Below are 21,524 nucleotides of genomic sequence, written 5' to 3'. Positions count from 1 at the left end.
GAAGGGGAGGCACATCGAGCTCTTTGGTGGCAATTCGGTGGTGGGTCCCTCGGTCCCTTTTGGAAGGAAGGACCTGCCGCCAAATTGCCACCAAAGAAGAAAGTGGGGCAGTGAAGCTGCCACTGATCGTGGCTTTTTTTTTTTCTGACACTTGGGGCGGCAGAAACCCTGGAGCCAGCCCTGGGGACAGGATCCTGTGATGGGGTGTATCAGCCCTGCACTGGTGATGCAAGGGTTAACAAACTGGTTTGGGTTGAACAGGCCACACTCCCTCGCCCTTGCTGGGCATGCTTTCATGGAGGGAGCATATAAAAGGGAACAGCTCAGCTCAGTCTCATTCAAGAACAGGGAATTCCTGGACTATGCTAAAATATGTGAATTTGAAGCCATAGATACCTATAAACAAAGGAAGTTGACGGACGTGGAGTCCTAAAAGAACTTGCTCCAGAAATTAACTGATGTCAGAGAAAATTAGCTTTTAGCCCAACCCAGCTAGGGAACTACACTGCTACAAAGTGGAAAAATCAATGTGAGAATTTTTTTTGTCTAACAGACATACACACACGCATTTACTAGATATGAGAAACAACCAAGGTTCTTCTGTACCTACCTTGGCGCACAAAAGAATATCGAGGAAGTCCAGGTGTCTCTTCTTCTGGATCTTTTCAAGTTCTTGCTCATCTTTGAGGGATTTCTTCCTCTCCTTTATCACTTTATCTGTTTCAGAAAAAGAATAATAAAAATATATATTTCAAGACTCTAGATTTCTCTGTTAGCTCTACCAACAGAGTGAAGGGCCATCATTCAACATGTGAGGTCTTTCTTTCCCCATCATCCTCCTTGTTTATGATGATAGGATTCACTCTGTGTACCACAGGATGCAGGGCAGAAGGGCAGAAGCAGAGGCCTGTTAGAAGGACTCTACTCGGTGCTTTCTTGTATCCGTATGTGAGGGGGAATGGGATTTCTCTCATTCCATTACCCAATTGACTGCACAGTTATTTCTCACTAAATTTGAGTTTGCATAATTCAAATTTAGAGGAAGGTCAGTCCTCAAATCCAGCCAGATAGGTAATGACTGGAAGGGGCAATCAGGTGTCCATCTCACATAACACCTTTGATGGCAGCCTTATCAAAGAAGCCAAGGGTCCATGAAGAGTGCATCTCCTTCTCACCGATAAAGGTGGACTCCCCAGGAGAGGAGTGAGGCACATGGGCAGAACAATATGTGGGAAGCTTGCACAGCTATATAATGTCTATAGATCAATAGAATACTTTGTTGCTATACTGAGAGTCATAGAGACCAAGGCAACAATCTGGCTTCTGTTGAAGTCAGCTGATCGCTTCTCATTGGCTTCAGCGGGAGTTATATTTTCTCTAAAGAATTTTTAGCCCTTCCCCCTAAGTTTCAGAGAAAGATAGCGACAAGAACATTGGGAAATACCTGTTTGGAGATGCACAATTTCACAAGCCTTCTGGAAGCGACGTCCATCACGACTGAGCCAATAGATGAAATCAATTTGATATGGGAGGTACCAGATCCTGTAATTTATCTGATAGGTGATTTCACAGACAGATTTGATATAGGAATTCTCCCTGAAAGAAAAGTTTATTGAAGGATTTAAATGGCATTTAGCAAAGTATACAACTTTTCTGCCTGTAGTAGAGATGTAACATTGTCACCATTAATCCCAAAGTTGCAATATCCTATACCTAAACAATGAGTTAGTGGCAGCAATATATCCAGATGACATTGCATAAAGCTGGGAGAATAACTGATGTTTTGGTTTGAAGGCAGTTCTAAAAAATAAAATAAAAAATTCAGTTTGGGTTGAACTGAAGCCAAAACTTTTCAGTGAATCAAAAAACTCCGTTATCTAAAGGCGGTTTCAAACCAGAGTCTCAGATATCTTAACCACTGGGCTAAAGGTTATAAAGGGTGTGGGAGGAGGGGTATCGCAACAGCACCACACTGCCCCCTTCTCCTCTGTTTTGTGACTATTTGTGTCAAATTCGAAAATAGTTTTGAGTCAACCAAAACTGCATTTTTTGGCAAATAAATTATTTGTCTAAAAAATTTTGCCCAGGTCTATCCCTTATACTGACCTGTCAATCTGGCAGTTGCTCTCATGACTAAAGGCACATTTCAAGATGCTGTCAAGAGTCATCAAGCTGACATGTCCAAAGAGCTCCACCGACTTCTCCTGAGTGATCAGATGTTCCCATTTATCCTAATGCAGGAAGGAGACAGAAATGAGATGGAACACAAGTGCTTTGCTAGATGCTAGAGCAACAAGGTGGATGAGGTAATAGCTTCCATTGGACCAACTTCCATGGTGAGAGAGACAAGTTTTGGAGCTTACACAGAGCTGTCGATATACCTAACACCACAGGAGAGCGGGTTGTTGACCCCCTCAGGTAGCTGATTGGTATGATTGGAGAAAGTAAATAAGGAAGTGGTATTTACTCCTTCTCATAACACAAGAACTAGGGGAGTCACCAAACGAAATTAATAGGGAGCAGTTTAAAATGAGCAAAAGGAAGTATTTTTTCACACAACACAGTCAACCTGTAGAACTCGTTTCCAGGAGATGGTGTGAAGGCCAAGATTATAACAGAATTCAAAAAAGAACTAGATAAGTTCATGGAGGATAGGTCCATCAATGGCTGTTGGCCAGGATGGGCAGGGATGTGTCCTAGCCTATGTTTGCCAGAAGCTGGGAATGGGTGACATGGGATGAATCACTTGATGTTCTTCTTATGCTCTTAACCTTACCACCTACCAGCTCCAAGAGGAAGACAGAAGAGAGCTCCTGCACCACCATCACCTTCCCCTCCACTTCGCAGTTAAAGGATCAAGAGAACTAGTATTGATGGCACTCATAATTTGATTAGGAGTATCATATTTGGTGTTTCTCTTAAAGCCCCAGCTCCTGGAGTCAAGCGAATACATGAAAATCTCAGCTTTCATTTTTAAAAAAGAAAGCTTCTAGCACTCATGATTGCAGAGAAAGGCTTGAAAATGTGACCCAAGTGCACTTGAAAGAGTTTAGAGACCAGAGGGCAAATAAAAAGAACCCAGTTTACCAATGGCTGGAAGCTAAAGCCAAACAAATTGAGATTAGAACTAAGACACACATTTTTAACAGTGATAATGATTAACCCTAGGAACAAACTACCAAGGGAACTGGTGCCTTCTCCATCTCTCGATGTCTTCAGATCCAGACTGAGCATCTTTCTGGAAGAGATGCTTTAGCCAAACACAAATTACAGGCTTGAGAAATGGGGTGAAATTTTATGGCCTGTTTTCTACAGGTCCGATTAAGTGATCTAATGGTGCCTTCTGGCCTTGGATTCATTCAAAGATTCACAGCATTTATTATTATTATTGATTATTGTTTTAATCTCATGATTTTTAATCCAATCTCATGATTTTGATGGCCCTGAATCCTGGGGGTTAATAGTACCAGGATACAAAATGGCCCTGTGAACTCCTTTTCCGCTTCCTGATTACTCCTGAGGGTGAGGCAGGGGGGTGGAATTTAGCAGAGGAGCTGTGACTGGGTGTACCAACCGCACACTGGTGACACAGGGATTAACAAACTGCTTTGTGTCCAAGAGGCACACCCCCTCGCCCTTGCTGGGTACACTCCCAGTAGAGGGAGCACATAAAAGGAAGCAGCTCAGCCTAGTCTGGGCTGGCTGAGGAGGAAAGCGGACATGCACTGCAGGCTTCTACTGAGAAGCCAACAGGACTACAAACCACCAAGATTGAGAATCCTGACTACACCACAGGAGCCCAGTTCACCTTAGGGACTGAAGGGGATGATGAACTGCAACCAGTGGAAGAGATACCAGAGTAAGGACTAAGGGTAGGAAGTGACCTGCTTGGGGATATGGATACCTGAATCCTTCAACGGAGTAATGGGTTTTGAAGGGCCTGGTTCAGATCATGGTGGGGCAGGGTGGGCCTGGGTTCCACTCCCCTCCCTGCACTTGCCACTGGGCCATACCACTTCCAGAGAGGGCAACTCCTTGGTCTATTGCCGCTAGGCGCTACCACTGCCAGAGGAGGCAGCCCTTTGGACTCCTGTCACTAGGCACAGCTACCTCCAGAAAAAGGGCAACTCCTGAGACTCTCACTACGTACTCCTGCTAGAAAAGACACCCTCTTAGATTCTCACTGCCGGGGCACTGCTGCCCTGAAGCCAAGCGGCACCTTGGACCCCTACTGGCCCTCTGACAAGAGGAGAATGTAGGACCCAATGGAAGTGAATTGGAGGAGAATGGAAGGGGGAAGAGGAAAAAATGGAGGAGGGTAGAGGGCAGATTTATGTGGAAAAAGGCAGGAAAAAGTTATTCATAAGGGGAAACGGGAAAACTAAGGCAAAGGCGAGCAGACAGACAGGGAAGAGTGAGAACAAAAAACTCAGGTATTAATCAAACAGTTCAAAGTAATGGCCACAAAAGTGACCTGGGAGCTGGAAAACAAGCTTGCCAATGTGAGACCTAAGGAGCTCAGCCCACTCAGCTTATCGAAGAGAAGGCTGAGAGGCGACTTAATGCTGGGAATTGGTACTTAAGCATGGGAAAGATATCTGATGGTGTGGGGCTCTTCAGCTTTGCTGATGAAGGCATAACAAGACCCAGTAACTGAAAATTGAAGTTAGGTGATTTCTTAAACACTGGAACAGCTTATCCGTGTTGAGGTTGGACTTGCCCTCACTTGTAGCCTCTGTGTGCAATGGGGTAAGATGGATGTTCGATGCAGTCCCTGCTGACTTTAGGATCTGTGAATCTCTGGGTTCCCCTGTTCATCTCCTTTATTCACTGGCCATAGGGAGAACAAGATTGCCGGCATTGCCCTCAACATTCTCATAACACTTGCATCTCTGTATTAAGAGAATGATTATAATCAAATCGGATGCTTCAGGGCTTCAGTCATTTGCCTGCTGGGGTCAGGAAGGAATATTTTTCCTGGTGCACAATTGGCCAGGTAAATACTGAGGGGTTTTCTCACATTTCTCTGAAACATCAGATATTGGCCACCGCTTGGGACAGGACATTGGACAGGGTGGACTAGTGCTCTTAGGTAGTACAGAGAATCCTCTTTCTGGATGCCTGGCTGGTTTGACTCTCTCATACTGACTGACAGGTTTGGGGTTGAGAGGGAATTTTCCCCCAGCATAGATTGGAAGGGGCATGTGAGGGGGGTCCACATTTATCTGCAGTATGGAGCCAGTGCATTCCTCTGATCCTGGGTGTGGTTTGACCTATAGACTTAGGGCTGCTCTAACTTGCTTTCAACTGAAACATATCCCAAGGAACTATTCTAGCAGCAGGGGACTGCTGGAGCCCAAATGCTTTCTGGAAAATCCCCTATGATCACCCCCACCTCCATGCTGGGGTTTAAAGTGTTGGGAGGATGATGTAGGTTCGCTATATTAGATCTCTAGTGATTTATACTTTTTCAAAGTGAGTGCAAAGAGGATGTAAAATGTTACCACCTGTCAAGGCTGAATCCCCACTCTGGCACTTTGAGTGCAGAAGGTGGGGGCCCGCAAGGATTCTAAAAATTAATACTGGCCACTCCAGGCTTGTATTAAACTCCCAAGTTTACAGCTTTTCTCTGACCTTGGCTTGGTAAATGCTGCCACTACCCACATGCAAAACCCACCTTGAACCCAGGAAGGAACACTTGAAAATTCCTCCTGGAAAGAGCTGAGAAAGAAATCAAAGGAAATTAGCTGTTGCCACCAGCTAATCAAACAACAGGCACAAACCTCTTAAGACACCAAAAATCCAATCCTGTTCTTAAAGAAGGTAAATTTTATTAAAAACAAGAAAGAAAGAAAGAAAGAATATATCTGGAATTTAGGTTTTTGATATATTTTAAAAGAGCAATTCCAAAAACTAAGCAGCCAAAATAGCTTTCTTGGGGGTTCAGCTTAAAGGTTACAAGCAAACAAAAGCATCTGGGATTAGCACAGAAGAGTCCACAAGCCATTGAGAAATAAAAGAAAATAACCTAATCGCATCTTTCTAAACATTTCTGATCTACTTACACATCTGGGGTTTCTGATAAGTAGGTTTGAGATATGAATTGATGTGTTTTCATACCTGGTTTTAAAGCTGCTTACATCATAACTTCAGCCCTGTCCTGCTCTGTCCCCTCTCTCGGAGAACAAACACAACAAAGGAAAGTTTTTTCCCAATTTTAAAAAGTTCTAGCTCTCCCATTGGCTCTTTTGGTCAGATGCTCACTCCTTTGTATTTATTTATTTATTTATTTTAACCTGGGGGACTTTTTAACCCTTTACAGGTAAAGCAAGCAGAGAATAGCTACCAAGCGGGATTTTACAGCTTACTAGCTAGCTGTGTGTTCATAAAAGGAAGTCCCCTCCACCCCTCTTCATTTATCACACCACCATTGTGAGTGGGTGGAGAATTCTGATCTAGTAATATGTTACACAAGTGTAAATTATGTCATAGCATGTGAATCACCCCATATGTCTTTCAAATACTACAAAATGCAGGCAGAGAATCCAAGAGAACAGTGAAGAAATGGCAAGAGAAGCTTTGCTGTCAGCATAAAAGTCGGAAAAGAACCAAGTACAGGTGATGACAATTGCAACAGCAGTTCCTACCAGCATCACTTGTGTAGACTTAGTGATCAATGACACATAAGGTTTTAAAACCCCATAGTGAAATCCTGGAGTCAGCAGTTTACGATGCTGGAACCACTTTGGCCCGTGTAAGGTCAGTAATCCTTTCCCTGGAGAAACACAGGCAACAAGGATCAGATGATTTCAGTCACCAGAGAAGGGAGCCGCTTAGAAAAGTGGTACATATGTTCAAATTTGTGTGTGTGGAAATTTTCACTTTTTGGGGGGGGGAGGTGGAATCAAAATTGAATGAAAGTTTCCATTTCACTTCACATGGAAGTTTTTAATTTTGTTTTGTTTTTTTTCAACTTTCCCCTCCCCCACAAATCCATTTCTGATGTTTGGATTTTGGATTTTGATTCCCCTCCTCACTCTTTCTTTACCTCTCACATGTGGGGTTTTTTTTTTGTTGTTTTTTGCTCCGCCAGTGGACCCACTGGGAAGGTGACTTGAAGCCCCTGACATAAGGGGATCAGGATGATTTAAAGCCCTGGGAAAGGATTATAAGGAGTGAACATTGAGGCTGAGATTTGGAACCAAGGACCAGATGTAAGGACTTCAATTCATTGGACTTTCTGTCACCCCAGAAGGCGTGTGACCACACCATGACCTGGCCAGCAGGCTGAGTGGCAAGAAGAGGCAGATCGCTTCTGGGTTAGAGTGACTGTCACTAGAGAGGAAATTGCTGCAGTGAATCAGCTGCTCTGCAAGCTCCGTCGAAATGTTTTTAATGTTTAATACACTGTATAGCTTTTCAAATGGAAATGAATTAAAGAATGAAAGTCTTTAAAATCACAGACACCGTAAACACTTCAGGCAGCTGCTGAACAAACCATTGAGGCAGGAGAGCAAAAGCAGGTAGAGCTAAATTTGGACATGTTGTAATTCCACTCATCTGAACAACTTCATCCCTTCTCACATCCTGTCACCCTGGGGCGACACAATGGGGCCCCATGTTTGGTTGGCCCTGTAATAAACTGTAATAAACATGAATGGTAATAATAAGGGATGAAGTTGCCCTGGAAGGTTTTGTGTATTGAAACAATCTGAAACAGCCTTGCTTTGCAATCACGGAAACACAAGGGCTGATCCTCAGCTGGCGGAGTAGCTTCTCCATATCATTATTGATAGCTAAAAGCAAGAATATACTTACCAATCCATGGGACTATGTAGCGATAGAAAACATTATCCTTGGGATCTGCAAATTGTGATTGAGAGAGAGAAAAACAGCTTTGTGTTAGTGGTCTGGTCCAGACTGATTGATTACATTGGCCATTCATATCCCCAGACAGCCTGTCTACTGACCTGTTTTGATGGGGGTGGAGTGGACTGTAATCTATGGATTTGTCTAGATGGCAAGCTAGTGTGCAGTACACTAAGGTGTTCCTAACATGCCAGGCACTATCGGGCCATCTGGATGGTGCAACCATACGCTAAAAGTTCCCTCACACATATTGACCTGGTTTGCACTAAGAACCGTTTTCAGTTTAGTTAGCGTGCAGCACGCTAACACGCTGTAGATTTACAGCCCAGCTTGCCAAGCGCTAACTCACCATCTAGACAAGCCCTTCGAATACTATGGGCTCCATATCTTTGTCAGAGCTTTGTTCTGGGAAACGACCCAGGAAGACAGAGAGTAGTCCTCACAAGAGCTCACTAACACGCACCTGGGACTCGTAACTCCTTTGGAGAGGATGCTTCTGAAATGCTGCACTGAGCATCTAGTGGACTTGCCCCTGAATCACAGCAGCAATTAGTGGCAGAGGAGACAGACTGGCTAGCAACACTACCAGAACCAGGCATAATAAGGCAGAACTCCGACACAGTGTGTTTGGTTTTACTTTCAGTTTTTTGGCTGTGTTTGGAATGTAGCAGGGAGAGAAGTGTCACAGTCCAGGGAGGACCTTTCAGCCCTCCACATTCCTATCCAAGGGAGGATTCTATGGGATTTTTGGGACACTCAGTAATGTGGAGAATCATGGTCAGGCTACCAAGAGCCAACCTACCTGCACAATGGAATCCAGACCAGAGAGCAACAAGGATGATTTGGCCATCCTTGGAGTGGATACTTCATAAGAACATCCTTATTTATTTATTTTGCTGTTTTGTTTTAAGCCAGCCACCAGCTTCAGTGTTGCAACACGAATCAAAGGATGAGCTTTAACTCACTATTTACCTAGGCAGGTGCTGGGCTCAAAGGGTGGCTTTTAGTGTCTATATATGTTGGAAGGGGTGGAGTTTCTGTACTGTTGTTTTTATCTTTTATTATCCTGATCCCATTTTCCTTTGTCCCTTAGCCTCAGTTCCCCATACCTAATCAACAGTCTCTATTTTATTACCTGGGAATTGTGATAGCTATTTTATTTTTGTGTATGCTCTAACTGACACTCCTCTTTATGATATTGTGTGTGAAATATTTTCTGAAGGGACAAGCCTTCTGTGTTCTCTGCACTAGGAGTTTCCTTGGGTGGAGGTACCAGGCACCCTTATAGGTGAACTCAAGACCCATAACAAATGTTCCCTTTAATTTTTCCCATGCATGTTCAGAATGAATTTTCTTATGTGCCCCAATATGGAGGTGATGTGTGGTGGGGGTGGAGCCCAGGGGTTCGGAGTGTGGGAGGGGACTCAGGGCTGGGGCAGAGGATTGGGGTGCGGCCAGGGAGGGTGAGGGCTCTGGCTCAGAGTGTGGGCTCTTGGATGGGATCAGGAATGAGGGGGTGCAGGGTATCGGAGGAGGATCAGGGCTGGGGCTGGGAATGAGGGGTTCAGGGTGTGGGTGGGAGCTCGGTGCTGGGGCAGAGGGTTGGGGTGTGGGAGGTCAGAGTTACAGCTGGAGGTGTGGACTCTGGGGTGGGGCCAAGGATGAGGGATTCAGGGTGAGGGAGGGGGCTCAGGGCTGGGGCCAGGAATGAGGAGTTCAGGGTGCAGGAGGGGGCTCAAGGCTGGGACAGAGGGTTGGAGTGGGGGGTGAGGGCTCCAGCTGGAGGTGTGAGCTCTGGGGTGATGCCAGGGATGAGGGGCTTGGGGTGCAGGCTGCCCTGGGGCTGCGGTGGGGAGAGAGGACTCCCCCAGCCCTCTCTCCCCACAGCAGTACTTGAGCTGGGGGGGAAATGTGTCTCTCCCTGTTGCGGCAGCTCCAGGGCTGGGGGAGGGGTGTCTCTCTCTGTCACAGCCCTGAGTGCCTGATAGGCTGCTCCACGGCTGCACAGCTTAGAGGGAACTTAGCCCATAACCCCAAAGAGAAAAGGCAGAAGACTGCAGCCATACATCAGGGTTGAGGTTACACTTGCTTACTCAATTCCTGGCAGGCCTCAGAGCAGAATCACACCTTGGAGGACTTCGATAACAAGTGTGTTGTTCTCATTCAGAGGCAAAATGCACCACATCTTACCCAGGGCCAGTTTTAGGAAGTGCGGGGCCCAATTCGAACCTTTTCAGTGGGGCCCTGGCAGGGATGACTTAAAAAAAAAAAGGAGAAAAAAGCCTCTCATTTCTTTCATGTATTATTTACTTTCCATAACTATATGAATAATAAAATTATATACATTGCATCATATATGCTGTTGATTGGCTATTAATGACTGCCGTTTCACATGTGTGGGTCCCTGCCACTCCCTGGGGGTGTGCACCTGTGTTGGTCCCAGCTGCTCCCTGCCCCCTCATTGAAGCCGGTGTGCAGGGTTACTGCCCTGGGAACTGCAGGGCAGCAGTGGACATGGGGCTGGTTGGAGGCAGGGCAGGGGCTGACTGGAGGTAGGGTCTGGCTGCAGGCAGGGCAAGGGATGTGGGGCTGGTTGGAGAGAAGGGGTGTGGGGCGGGCTGGCTTCAGGCAGGGCCGCAGGGGAGTGCAGCAGGGGTTTGCAGGGCTGGAGACAGAGGATGCGGGACTGGCTGGCTTCAGGCAGTGGGGTGCAGCAGGGGTTGACTGGAGACAGGGTAGGAGGTGCGGGCTGGGCAGAGTGTGCAGGGCTGGTGCGGGCAGCAGTGTGTGGGGGGCTGGCTGGCTTTGGGCAGTGCTGCAGGGGTGTGTGGCAGGGGCTGGCTGTGGGCATGGGGTGCAGAGCTGTCTGCAGGCAGGGGGGGCCAGACTGGTGTGGGCAGGTCACGGGGTGCAGCAGAAGCAGCTGGAACCCCAGCCCTTTAAGTAGCCCCCAAACCCCCTTCTACTCCGGGGACCTTTTAAATAGCTGCGGGAGCGCTGGGGAATGCATGCGGGAGACGGGGCTCTGGCGGCTATTTGAAGGACCGGGGTGGCAGAGGCAGCTGGAGCCCCAGGCCCTTTAAATAGCCCCCCCCCGAGCCCCTCACTGCCCCAGGGCTTGGGGGGCTATTTAAAGGGCCCAGAGCTCCAGTCGGGGTCGCGGGGGCTTGCCGTGCTCTGGCCGGAGCTCCAGACGGGAGAGTGGGGCTTGCTGCGCTCCAGCCGGAGCCGCCGGCCTTGCCGCATTCTGGCTGGAGCACGGCAAGCCCCGCGACTCCGCTCTCCCGGCTGGAGCTCTGGCCAGAGCGCGGCAAGCCCGGCGATTTCGCTTTCCTGGCCGGAGCGCAGCAAGCCCCGCCGCCCCGGCTGGAGCTCTAGCTGGGAGAGAGGGGCCACGCCGCGCTCTCGCCGGCACTTCACTAAAAGGAACGGGACCACGGAGCAGACCGCAGCCGGGGACCAGGGTAAGCTAAAAAAAAAAAAATTAAAAAGGTGCCTAAGGCGCGGGGCCCTCTTAGGGGCGGGGCCCGATTCCCCGGAATTGGCCGCATTGGCCTAAAGCCAGCCCTGCTCTTACCTCCCCTGGCACATACAGCCTTAGCGTAATCAGCATCGTTGAGGCTCACAAACACTACAAATTTCCCAAACCACACGGGGAAGGCACGTGCGTACTTTTTACTCCATTCCAATAGCTTGTCCAGATCCTTCCCTCTTCCAGTGATCTGCAACAATGATGGAGGGAAAAGAGGACAGGAGCAATAAGTCAGGTGTTTGCCAAAATCTCTTTCCTGTAGAGTTCAAGACAAGCTTTCCGGTGTCAGAGGAAAGGATAACTGTCACAGTGCAAATTCTAAAGTCTGTGATCCATCTGACCATGTTTGTTATATCAGAACTATTATTTAATAATCCATTGCCATGAAAGTGAGATGAACAAACATTTAAGCAAGCAAAGTACACACACCTTCCTTCCCTAGTACACTCCAGTATTAAGATGCTCCATCTTCCACCCACAAAGTCTCACTTCAAAAATTAGCTCCCTTTATATACCCTGTGGGAGTAGAACCAGGCTTGAAGACCTTTGTTTTCGTCAGATTTACAATGTCATTTTATAGCAGTGGTTAGTAGCTTAATAAAAGAATTGTGCCTTACCGGAAGGGTCTTAGCAAAAGCAACCAACCTCAGCCGTGGGCTGGATAATGCAGCACTTGAAACTATAGTGCCTACAATAATAAGCACATTAAAAATCTACAGCACCAAATAAAATGATAAGATGAGCCAATCTGATCCAGTCTGTCAACTTCTATGATGCATCCTCAGATTTTTTGTTAACACATTTCAGATGCTTTGGATTGTTCAATGATATCTTAGTAACCTGAAAGGCGACCAGATGCCTTCCAAAGAGAAAGAAAACAAGTTCTAGCAGGCATCTGGTGTCTCTTATACACAAGCAATATCATGGGTAGAACATGGCTGGAAAGTTTGTCACAGGATATTTTCGAAGAACACTGACTTTTCAACCACATTGACTTTGGTTGGGGGTGAGATTCTCCTTAGTTTCCCTCCTTTTTTAAAAGTCTCCCCCTCTCCATTGTTCAGAGCGTGGGGCTGAGGGAAGAGATAGGGTGACCAGATGAGAGGGAGAAAATATTGGGACACATGGGAGGGGAGGGGGGTCCACTGGCGGAGCAAAAAACAACAAAAAAAAAACCCCACATGTGAGAGGTAAAGAAAGAGTGAGGAGGGGAATCAAAATCCAAAATCCAAACATCAGAAATGGATTTGTGGGGGAGGGGATTGTTGAAAAAAAACAAAACAAAATTAAAAACTTCCATGTGAAGTGAAATGGAAACTTTCATTCAATTTTGATTCCACCTCCCCCCCCCAAAAAGTGAAAATTTCCACACACACAAATTTGAACAAAACAGAAAATTTTCATTTCTTTCTAAAATTTCCGCAGAAATTAATGTGGATTTTTTTGGCCAGCCCTAATCATGTGTCTTCTTTTGTTTCTTCTCACAATGAAGACTCTTAGGGTACATCTATACTTTAAAAAAACCCACAACAGCATGTCTCAGAGCCCAGGTCAACTGACTCGGGCTTGTGGGGTTCATACTACAGGGCTTAAAATAGAAGTGTAGACTTTCCAGCATGGACTCTTAAACCTGGCAAGGGGTGGGGTCTCACAGCCTAAGCTCCAGCCTGAGCAGAAATATCTACAGTGCTATATTTTGCCGAGTCACATGAGCCCCAGCCTATAGACTCGGTTTCTGCAATGCAATGCCATGCTCTGTTTCATGTTTTTGTTTTTGTTTTTGCAGTGTAGACTCGCCTACAGGGATGGATTCTCAGTAAGTGCAAATCAGTGTGGCTCCATTGATGATGTATGGTTTAGACCAGAGGTGCCTAGCAGAAGTCTATGTATATTACATCAACTCTGTTACCTTTATCAATCCAACTTTAAAATTTATCAGAAAAAGAAAGGCTTAAAACAGCCCTGGGAGAGGGCTAAGAAGGAAAAAGCTGGGCTGTTTGGGAAAACAGCCACAGCTGTAGCCGGTGTAATTAGGGCCCAGCTGACCCTTATAAGAGGGCAGTGGGTCAGAAGGGCAGACTCCCTCTAGCTTTGAGAGGGAGGGACCTGGCTGCAGGGAGCTGAGAGAAGGTATCTGGAGTGGAGAAGGGCTGGGGGAAGGCCAAGGGAGCTGGGGAGCTCCAGACTGGAAACTACCCAGGGTGTGGCCTAGTGGAAGGCCAATTAGGTACTGGGGTTGCCGGGGGCAGCCCACGGGTAGGCAGAGGCAGCAGATCCAACCCCCCCTTGCCTGGGGCTGGCGCTTCCATTTAGGCGGCCTAGGCAATCGCCTAGGGCGCCAGGATTATTGGGGAGCGGCATTTTGCTGGGGGTGGAGGGGCGGCAGGTGGAATGGCCATGCGCCTAGGGCGCTAAAAACACTAGCACCGGTCCTGCCCTTGCCTATGATGAGTGGCTTTTACACTGCAGTCTGCCCCAGTGAGCTGGGGCTAGGTGGTGACTAGCAGTAACCCATGACTGAAGCAAGATGGGGATAGAGGATTGGGGGGTTCCTCTGGGTGGGGAGACCCTGAGACTATGGGGGTATTGCCAGGGAACAGCACCCCAAAGACAAGGGGCACTGGGTCCTGGGAGGGACATGGGGGCCAAGCGGCAGCAGGACACTGGCCTGCAGAGGGCACTCCAGAGGCTGGAAATGCTAATTCCCTGAGGCGACCAGCAGGAGGCGCCGCAGTGGTGAGTCCTGCACTGCGAAACCATGTTGATTGCTATTAATTATATTATCCTGCTTTAATTCTTTATTAATCTAGTCCCGTATCAGTCACTCCATTATCTTGGTTGGGATCGATGTCAGACTGACTGGCCTATAAGTACCGGAGTCATCCCTGTGACAGGTATAGCAATTTTCTGCAATATCCTGGACAAACCTTATTGAATTAAGTATCCTAGGAGTTCATTGTATTAAAATACAAATGTATATGTATTATTATGGGATGGTATCTAGTTTCTAGGGGGAGACAGGACTAATGTAAACTTTAGAAAGGGTTCTGTGCTTCAAGGAACTCTTAAAACAATTGGTCAAGAAAAGAATGAACTTTTAAAGAAAGGGAAATCCCAGGAAATCTCTAGGATGGGTGTACAATGCTTCTACTCTGGTTATGCAAGCTTCTTTCTGAGTGGGAAACCCCATGTACGGCTGATTACCCATTCATGGTCTCTTCAAAGATCCAAACTCAACAAAGGAGGGGCTCATAGATTCATGAGTGTGCTCGTTCTGAAATAACAGCCGTTATGAACTTGTGACCCTTGGTGAGGTTTGAAGGACTGTTCACCAGCCAGAGATCTTGTTGGAGCTAGAGGTGATCTCTGGTAAAGCACACGTGTAAGTTCTTTTATTGTTTGTTTTAATATGTTTTCTCTGTAATGCTTATACCTTACGGAAAAAATGTGCTTGCTTAGAAAGAGCTGAGCGGTAACTTTTTATAATTGTGGCAATTACACTGTTTACTGGCTCTGAGGAGAAAAGTAAAGCAGACCTCCACAGGCAGTCTGACTTTGCTGGGGAATTCATAGTGCAGGTAGTGAGCTGTGAAGCCTGAAAATACTCTACTCAGAAGGGAGAGTGGTGTGTGTCTTTGCCCAAGAGATATGACTGCAGAGGAGCTGGGACCCTAGAGTTGGTGTCCTGGAGGGACCATAGAGAGGGAGTACAAGTGCAGTTTCCTTGAACTGTGACAATCCCGTTTACTCTTTTTAAAAATGTCTATCCATTGTCCCCTAATTTATTGTACAGCTGAATATTAACGACACTTTCAAATTTGATCTGTTTCCTTCAAGTCAATATCAAAATCAAAATCTATGCTAAGAGTTTTGACTTTGTTGTTCTCTCCCATTGATCTAAAAACATCATATAAGATGTACAAATTGTCCTCCTGGTGCAGTGTTGATTTGCACCAGCAATGGAATCTTGCCCTGCCTGTGCACATAGTTAGGATCATCAATTTAAAATTTCATCTCCTCCCACACCATCTTGTGCTTCTTACACTTCACCCACAGCTCTGCCCTGATAGCGCTGTCAGGTTCCACCGCTCAATCCCGATTCTGTGCCTTCTCTTCTGCCAGGCCTGCATTCTTGGCACAAGCACCCAGCTAATGTTCCTTATGTACCATCCTCCTCTTTCTTAAAACTTCTGAAGTGTCACCTACTCCAGGAGGTGTTATTGCTACAACAGTCAAAACTCAGCTCTGCTTGGACTCTGTTGTGTCAGCTTGTGCCATAGGATTCGATCCTGCTTCATTAAAAGTCAGTGAGGAAAATCATTAGTTTTCATGGCGCAGATAAGGACAGGGATTATTATTCTACAGCACCGTGTGCTTTTATGGTGCTATAAGAATCGGTGAATATCTAGATTACTAAATACTATAACGAATGACCTGTGCTGGTTGGGAACCTGCAATTCTGTTTTATGGGATAATCTGAATTTTGTTCACAATCAGAATGAAACACTGAATTTCAGTCTCCTGTAAAATGAAGTGTTGGGGGAGAGGGATCATTTGGGGGTCCATTGAAATTTTCCATTTCAATACAATCAAAATGATAAGTTTCAGAATTAATTTTTTATTTTTACATTTTAGTTGATGCTTATGTTTTATATTCCATTTTACATGTTTTACACGTTTCCATTATTTTATAAAATACAAAAATGTAAATATATATAAATATTTTTAAAAATTCAAAACAAAAAAGCTGTTTTGAAACAAATCCTTCATTTTGATTTTTTCCTAGACAAAATGGAGTCAAAAATCAATGGGTCTATGGAATGTTTAGATTGTGATGAATCAAATTTTGTGATAGACCCATCTGAAAATTTTCAACCAGCTCTATTAATGACAAGGAGAAGACAACAGTTAGGTGTCTGATATGTGCCTATGCCAAGTCCCCCCTTTTTACCCCCCATTTTTACTCAGTAGTACTTATCAGCTGACTTTTAACTTGAGTGGCTACTGTGGTTTCTGAGGCCCCTACACTGTTGATCGTAGGTGTCATAATAGTGAAATGAATTATTATGATTGCTCCCCTGTCTGTTTATCTCCACCTGTTGTAAGCTCTTTGGGGCAGGAACTGTCTTTTTGTCATATGTTTGAACAATGCCTAGGACAATGGGATTCTGGTCCACGACTGGGACTCCTAGGTGCTACCCCAATATACATTTATGATTAGTTGTTGTAACAGCAGGTCACCATAGTCCAGCACTCCAAATGTCCGAGGGTTCACTTTGTGCGAGCAGGGACCCCATCCTGCCATCTGTGGGATTCCTATGGCCATGGGCTGCAGCCCCTCCCAAGCTTCTGTTTTGTTTTGCAACGGGTACCTCTGGACCAGTTAACTCTGTTTTCCACATCCTCCCACCAGGGTAGGGATTCACTCATCTCCTGGGATATTCATTCAGCACCAGACCCCCACCAATGATGGTTCAATCCCAATTTTAATTATTTATACGTGATACCACTGAATTAATTAGAGGATGACACAGAGTACCCTGGAAGGAACAAAGTGCATTGGCCCTTAAGACGTGGCACTACCCTGATCCAGGTTTTACCTCTTAAAACATACCAGTGAACCTGAGGCTGGAGTTCCCCAAGCTGGGTGGGTTGGAACTCCCCTCAGTGATGAGGGACAAGGCTGACTTGGGATAGTCCTCTAGGATTCAGGGGAGCAAGGTTGCTAGGAGACAGAGTTCCCTAGCAGCCCATCGCATTCTGGGAGATAAAGGAGTTTGTAAGCTTTGCCCTTTCTTCAGATAAGATGAGACCTGGAAGGAGTCAGCTTGTCCTGCTCGGTCTCTACTGGAGCCTTGGGGCAAGCAAACTGCTTATTTTGTTTTGCTTTGTGATGGTTCTGAGGCAGACCTCAGAGAGCACAGAGTGAACCGATTTCTAAACAAATCACAGGAGATACTCCATACTGTTCTGCTTGATAAACTGAAACAAATCTCCCAAAAGGGAAAGGTTTCTTGTCCATAGGCATATATTTTGGTTTTGTCAAAGGCACAGAAAAATAAGGAAAATAATTTAAACTTCATCATATCTAGGGCCCTGAATTCAGAAAACTTCTAGGTTACTGAAACTTAAGTATGTGCTAAAATACCTTCCCAATTCCAGACTACAAAACCCCTGACACTGTAGTTAATCCACTTCCCTAAGAGGTGGTAGCTCAGTTGATAGAAGAATTCTTCCGTTGTCTTAGCACTGTCTACGCTAAGGATTAGGTTGTATTAACTATGTTGCTCAGGAGTGTGAATTTCACAACCCTAAATGATGCAACTGGGTCGACCTAATGTTTTAGTGTGGACCTGCCCTTAGATTTAGAGATGGCAGGAAAGCAAGATTGAGAAGGGACAGGTAAAAAGCTTTGACATTATTCCCCTTGTTTTTTCATTGACTTTTTCAAAATTTCCCAAGCAGCTATAGCAATGATTGGAAGATGGACACGATTTTTTTTAAATTTAAAATGTTACTGTGGTTATCTCATGTGTTTGTGTCAACATTTCAAAATGCTGACCACCTCTAGCCAGAGAGACGCTAAGGTCCATAGCCACAAAGAAAACGTAGGCATTGCTAGGTTGAGTGGTGAAACACCCAACCCTTAAACCCCTAGCCACCCAGTGAAATCCAAAAAAGCTGAGTTAGGTGACCAGGCTCCCTACGATGTGTGGGGAGAGACAGCCCCTAAGAATGGGATCCACAAAAGCCAACATGCTAGGTGGGGAACCACTGTAGTCAGCGAATAGCAGATGCGAAGGAGAAGGGTGTATTCTAAACTCCAATATCAGATGGCAAGGAGATGGGTGCATCCTAAACCCCACATCTTTCAGGGAGTTAGGCCCCTCAGTCTGGGCTGGAGGGAGGCATATATCCCTGTGAATCTTTCCTAGAGTCACAGGCCTAAGCTGCTACTTCTAAGAATAGTGGTGTTCCATACCTAACTCTAAAATCCCCAGTGGCAGGGGGAGAGAGGAGGAGGCTTCCCTTGTAACCTGTAACCCAGTGGTTAGGAAACTCCCTCAGAATGTGAGGGAATATGGTTCAATTCCCCCCTCTGCCAGATGAGGAGAAGGCATTTCAACAAGGGTTTGCCTCCTTCCCAGGTGAGGGCCCTGAGCACAGGACTCCAGGATGTTCTGATGTGGCATCTCTCCATCTCTCCCATTGAAGCTGTTTCTCTGTGTGGATATAGAATTAAATATGCATTGGGCCAGAGATAGTGAGACTGACTGTATAACCTAGACATTAGGAGCACTCGCCTGAGAAAGGGGATTTGAGCATGGATTGTCCTTCTCCTCGTGAGGCAGAAGGGCATGGGCAGCTGGCGGAAGCCACCCACACTCAGAGGTTAGCCCGCAGCAGGCCTTGCCCTGTCCCTTCCTCCTGAGGCCCCACAGCCAGAGGTTCCCCAGCCCACCTGCTCCAGCCACAATGCCCACCCCCACCCCCCCGGTGTCAGGCCAAGCTACCAGTTCCCCCAGCTTCAGGCCAGCCCCAGTTCTGCACCAGGCTGCTGGCTCGATCATACCCAGGCTGGTCCCAAGTGTCTGACACCCCCGACACCACCACCGCCAGGCTGGCGTGAGTTAGGGTTGCCAACTTTCCACTGGCACAAAACCAAACACCCTTGCCCTTGCCATTCTCCTCCAAGGCCCCACCTATTCCCCTCCCCTTCTCATAGGCCCTACCCCCTACTCACTCATCCCCCCTCCCTCTGTCACTTGCTCTCCACCCTCACTCACTCGCACATTTACACCGGGCTGGGCCAGAGGGATAGAGTGCAGGAAGGGGTGAGAGCTCTGGCTGGGGGTGCAGGCTCTAGGGTGGGGCCAAAAATGAGGAGTTCAGAGTGTGGGAGAGGGCTCCAGGCTGAGGCAGTGGGTTGGGATGTGGGAGGGGGTGAGGGCTCCGGCTAGGGGTGCGGGCTCTGGGGTGTAGCTGGGGATTTGGGTGCAGGAGGGTGCTCTGGGCCAGACTGAGGGGTTTGGAGGGCGGGAGGGGGATCAGGGCTGGGGCAGGATGTTGGGGTATGGAAGGGGTACAGGCTCCGAGTGGTGCTTACTTCAAGCAGCTCCCAGAAGCAGTGACATGTCCCCCTTCCAGCTTCTATGCGGAAGCCGCAGCCAGTGGCTCTGCGCGCTGCCTGGTTTGCAGGCACCGCCCCACAACTCCCATTGGCCATGGTTCCTAGCCAATGGGAGCAGTGGGGGCAGTGCTTGGGTTGAGAACCATGTGCAGAGCCCCCTGGCTGCCCCTATGCATAGGAGCTGGAACGGGGACATGCTGGCTGCTTCCCAGGCACTATGCAGTGGGGAGTCTAGAAGGGAGCCTGCCAGCTGGAGCTGAATCACTGCTGGCTTCTGGGGGCGGGAGGAGGGGGAAGAAGAGGGGAGCAGAACATGAGTGAGGATTAAATCAGGGTCTCTCATATCCTGGGTGAATTCCCCAACCTCTGGGCTAATGGTTATAAGAAAGGCTGCCTTTTCCTCCCCACTTCCAGCTTCATTGTGTGGAGTTAGTCGTTCTGAGAGTACACCTACCCACTCAGGCCCTGCAGGTGAGACTGGCAGGGCAACACCTCCCTGCACTGGCTTTGAGTTTGACTGGGGCTTAGGCATGAGAGAGGCATCATAACACCTCATGTGAGGTGTTGTGCAAATGCCAAGAGGCAGAAGCTTAAACGCTGAGGGGTTTGAGTCTGTCCTTGGACACATGGAAACTGCAAAAGACTTATATTGAGATGCTTGAGACAGTGGGGGGTCTATTGGACATGGATAGGCCTTTGTATTAATACGTTTTATATGTCTTTGTGTTCCTGGCTTGCTGAGATTCTTGTGGAATCCAAATACACTAAGGGGTTATTAATGCCAAATCCTAATGCTGGTTATGCAGCTACCTGGCCTTTGAAGCTTTGCCCACCCTGGGCAAAGGTGAAGTAACTGGTTTTACCTGTTTCAGGACAGCTGGGAAACAAAGACTCCACAAACTGTACAGAAGTGTCAGCTTAAACTGACTGAGAGGGCCCGCATTTGGATCCGACCAACTGCCAGGAACCTTTAACCAAGATCAGAGGCAGCTCTAGGTATTTTGCAACCCCAAACACAGCAGGCAGGCTTGCCTTTGGCGGCATGTTTGCGGGAGGTCCCCGGTTCTGTGGATTCAGCGGCATGCCTGCGGGAGGTCTGTAGAAGCCGCGGGAGCAGTGGACCCTCCGCAGGCATGCCGCTGAAGGCAACCTGCCTGCCGCCCTCAAGTCAACCGGCAAAGCGCCCCCCCGTGGCTTGCTGCCCCAGGCACACGCTTGGTGTGCTGGTGCCGGGAGCTGCCCCTGACCAAGATGGAAACCCCTGCTCCAGGATATGAAGGACTGGATCCTACTAGGCACACTTGGTAAGATGAAGCCAGCGTATAGACTGTCAATTGTTCTGGATATTTTCTCTGGAAGGCTTTTGTCCTTAAACATCTGTGATGGCTTCCTGGTCTCTGGTAAACCACTGTCATAGTCCTTGAAAAAGAGAGATCCTGACTGCAGGTGCTACAGGATAATGGCAGTGAACTGCTGGGGGACTGCATGCCTGAAACCATGGTCTGGAGGGACAGAGTCTGCCTATAGAGAGGTGTCAGCAGGAGCCCTGAGACCTAAACAAGGCCTGCCCTTAGGCATATGCAGCATACAGGGCTGCATAGGACACCTGGAAATTTGGGGCACTATTGGGTCTTAGTTTCCACCCTTCCAGCTCTTTCTAATTCTGTTCTGACCCCTCCTGCAAGTTCCCACAGCTGGCTGTTTCTAAAGTGACCAAATGTCCCAATTTTATAGGAACAGTCTCGATTTTGGGGTCTTTTTCTTATATAGGCACCTATTACTCCCCACCCCTTGTCCGATTTTTCACGTTTGCTGTCTTGTCACCCTACCTGCTGCAACCCAGGGTATGGCTACACTGGCACTTTACAGTGCTGCAACTTTCGCACTCAGGGGTGTGAAAAAACACCCCCCTGAGCACTGCAAGATACAGCGCTGTAAAGCCTCAGTGTAATCAGGGCGGCAGCGCTGGGAGCGCGGCTCCCAGTGCTGCAC

General features: G+C 47.3%; 1 protein-coding gene across 1 annotated transcript in view; it reads right to left on the bottom strand.

Moving 5' to 3' along the window:
* Nucleotides 1-21,524, bottom strand: part of LOC116839238 (cytochrome P450 4B1-like) — a 46,080-nt gene that overhangs the window by 15,118 nt on the left and 9,438 nt on the right. The window contains exons 2-7 of the mRNA XM_032805033.1: nucleotides 11,447-11,591; nucleotides 7,819-7,863; nucleotides 6,648-6,775; nucleotides 2,107-2,231; nucleotides 1,445-1,596; nucleotides 611-717 (exon numbers count right to left, since the gene is read on the bottom strand). Coding sequence (XP_032660924.1) covers nucleotides 611-717; nucleotides 1,445-1,596; nucleotides 2,107-2,231; nucleotides 6,648-6,775; nucleotides 7,819-7,863; nucleotides 11,447-11,591 — 702 coding nt within the window. The remainder of the gene's footprint in view (nucleotides 1-610; nucleotides 718-1,444; nucleotides 1,597-2,106; nucleotides 2,232-6,647; nucleotides 6,776-7,818; nucleotides 7,864-11,446; nucleotides 11,592-21,524) is intronic.

This window comes from Chelonoidis abingdonii, chromosome 7 (genome assembly GCF_003597395.2).
Source record: "Chelonoidis abingdonii isolate Lonesome George chromosome 7, CheloAbing_2.0, whole genome shotgun sequence".
Taxonomy (NCBI): domain Eukaryota; kingdom Metazoa; phylum Chordata; order Testudines; family Testudinidae; genus Chelonoidis; species Chelonoidis abingdonii.
This window is presented reverse-complemented; position numbering and strand designations above follow the sequence as displayed.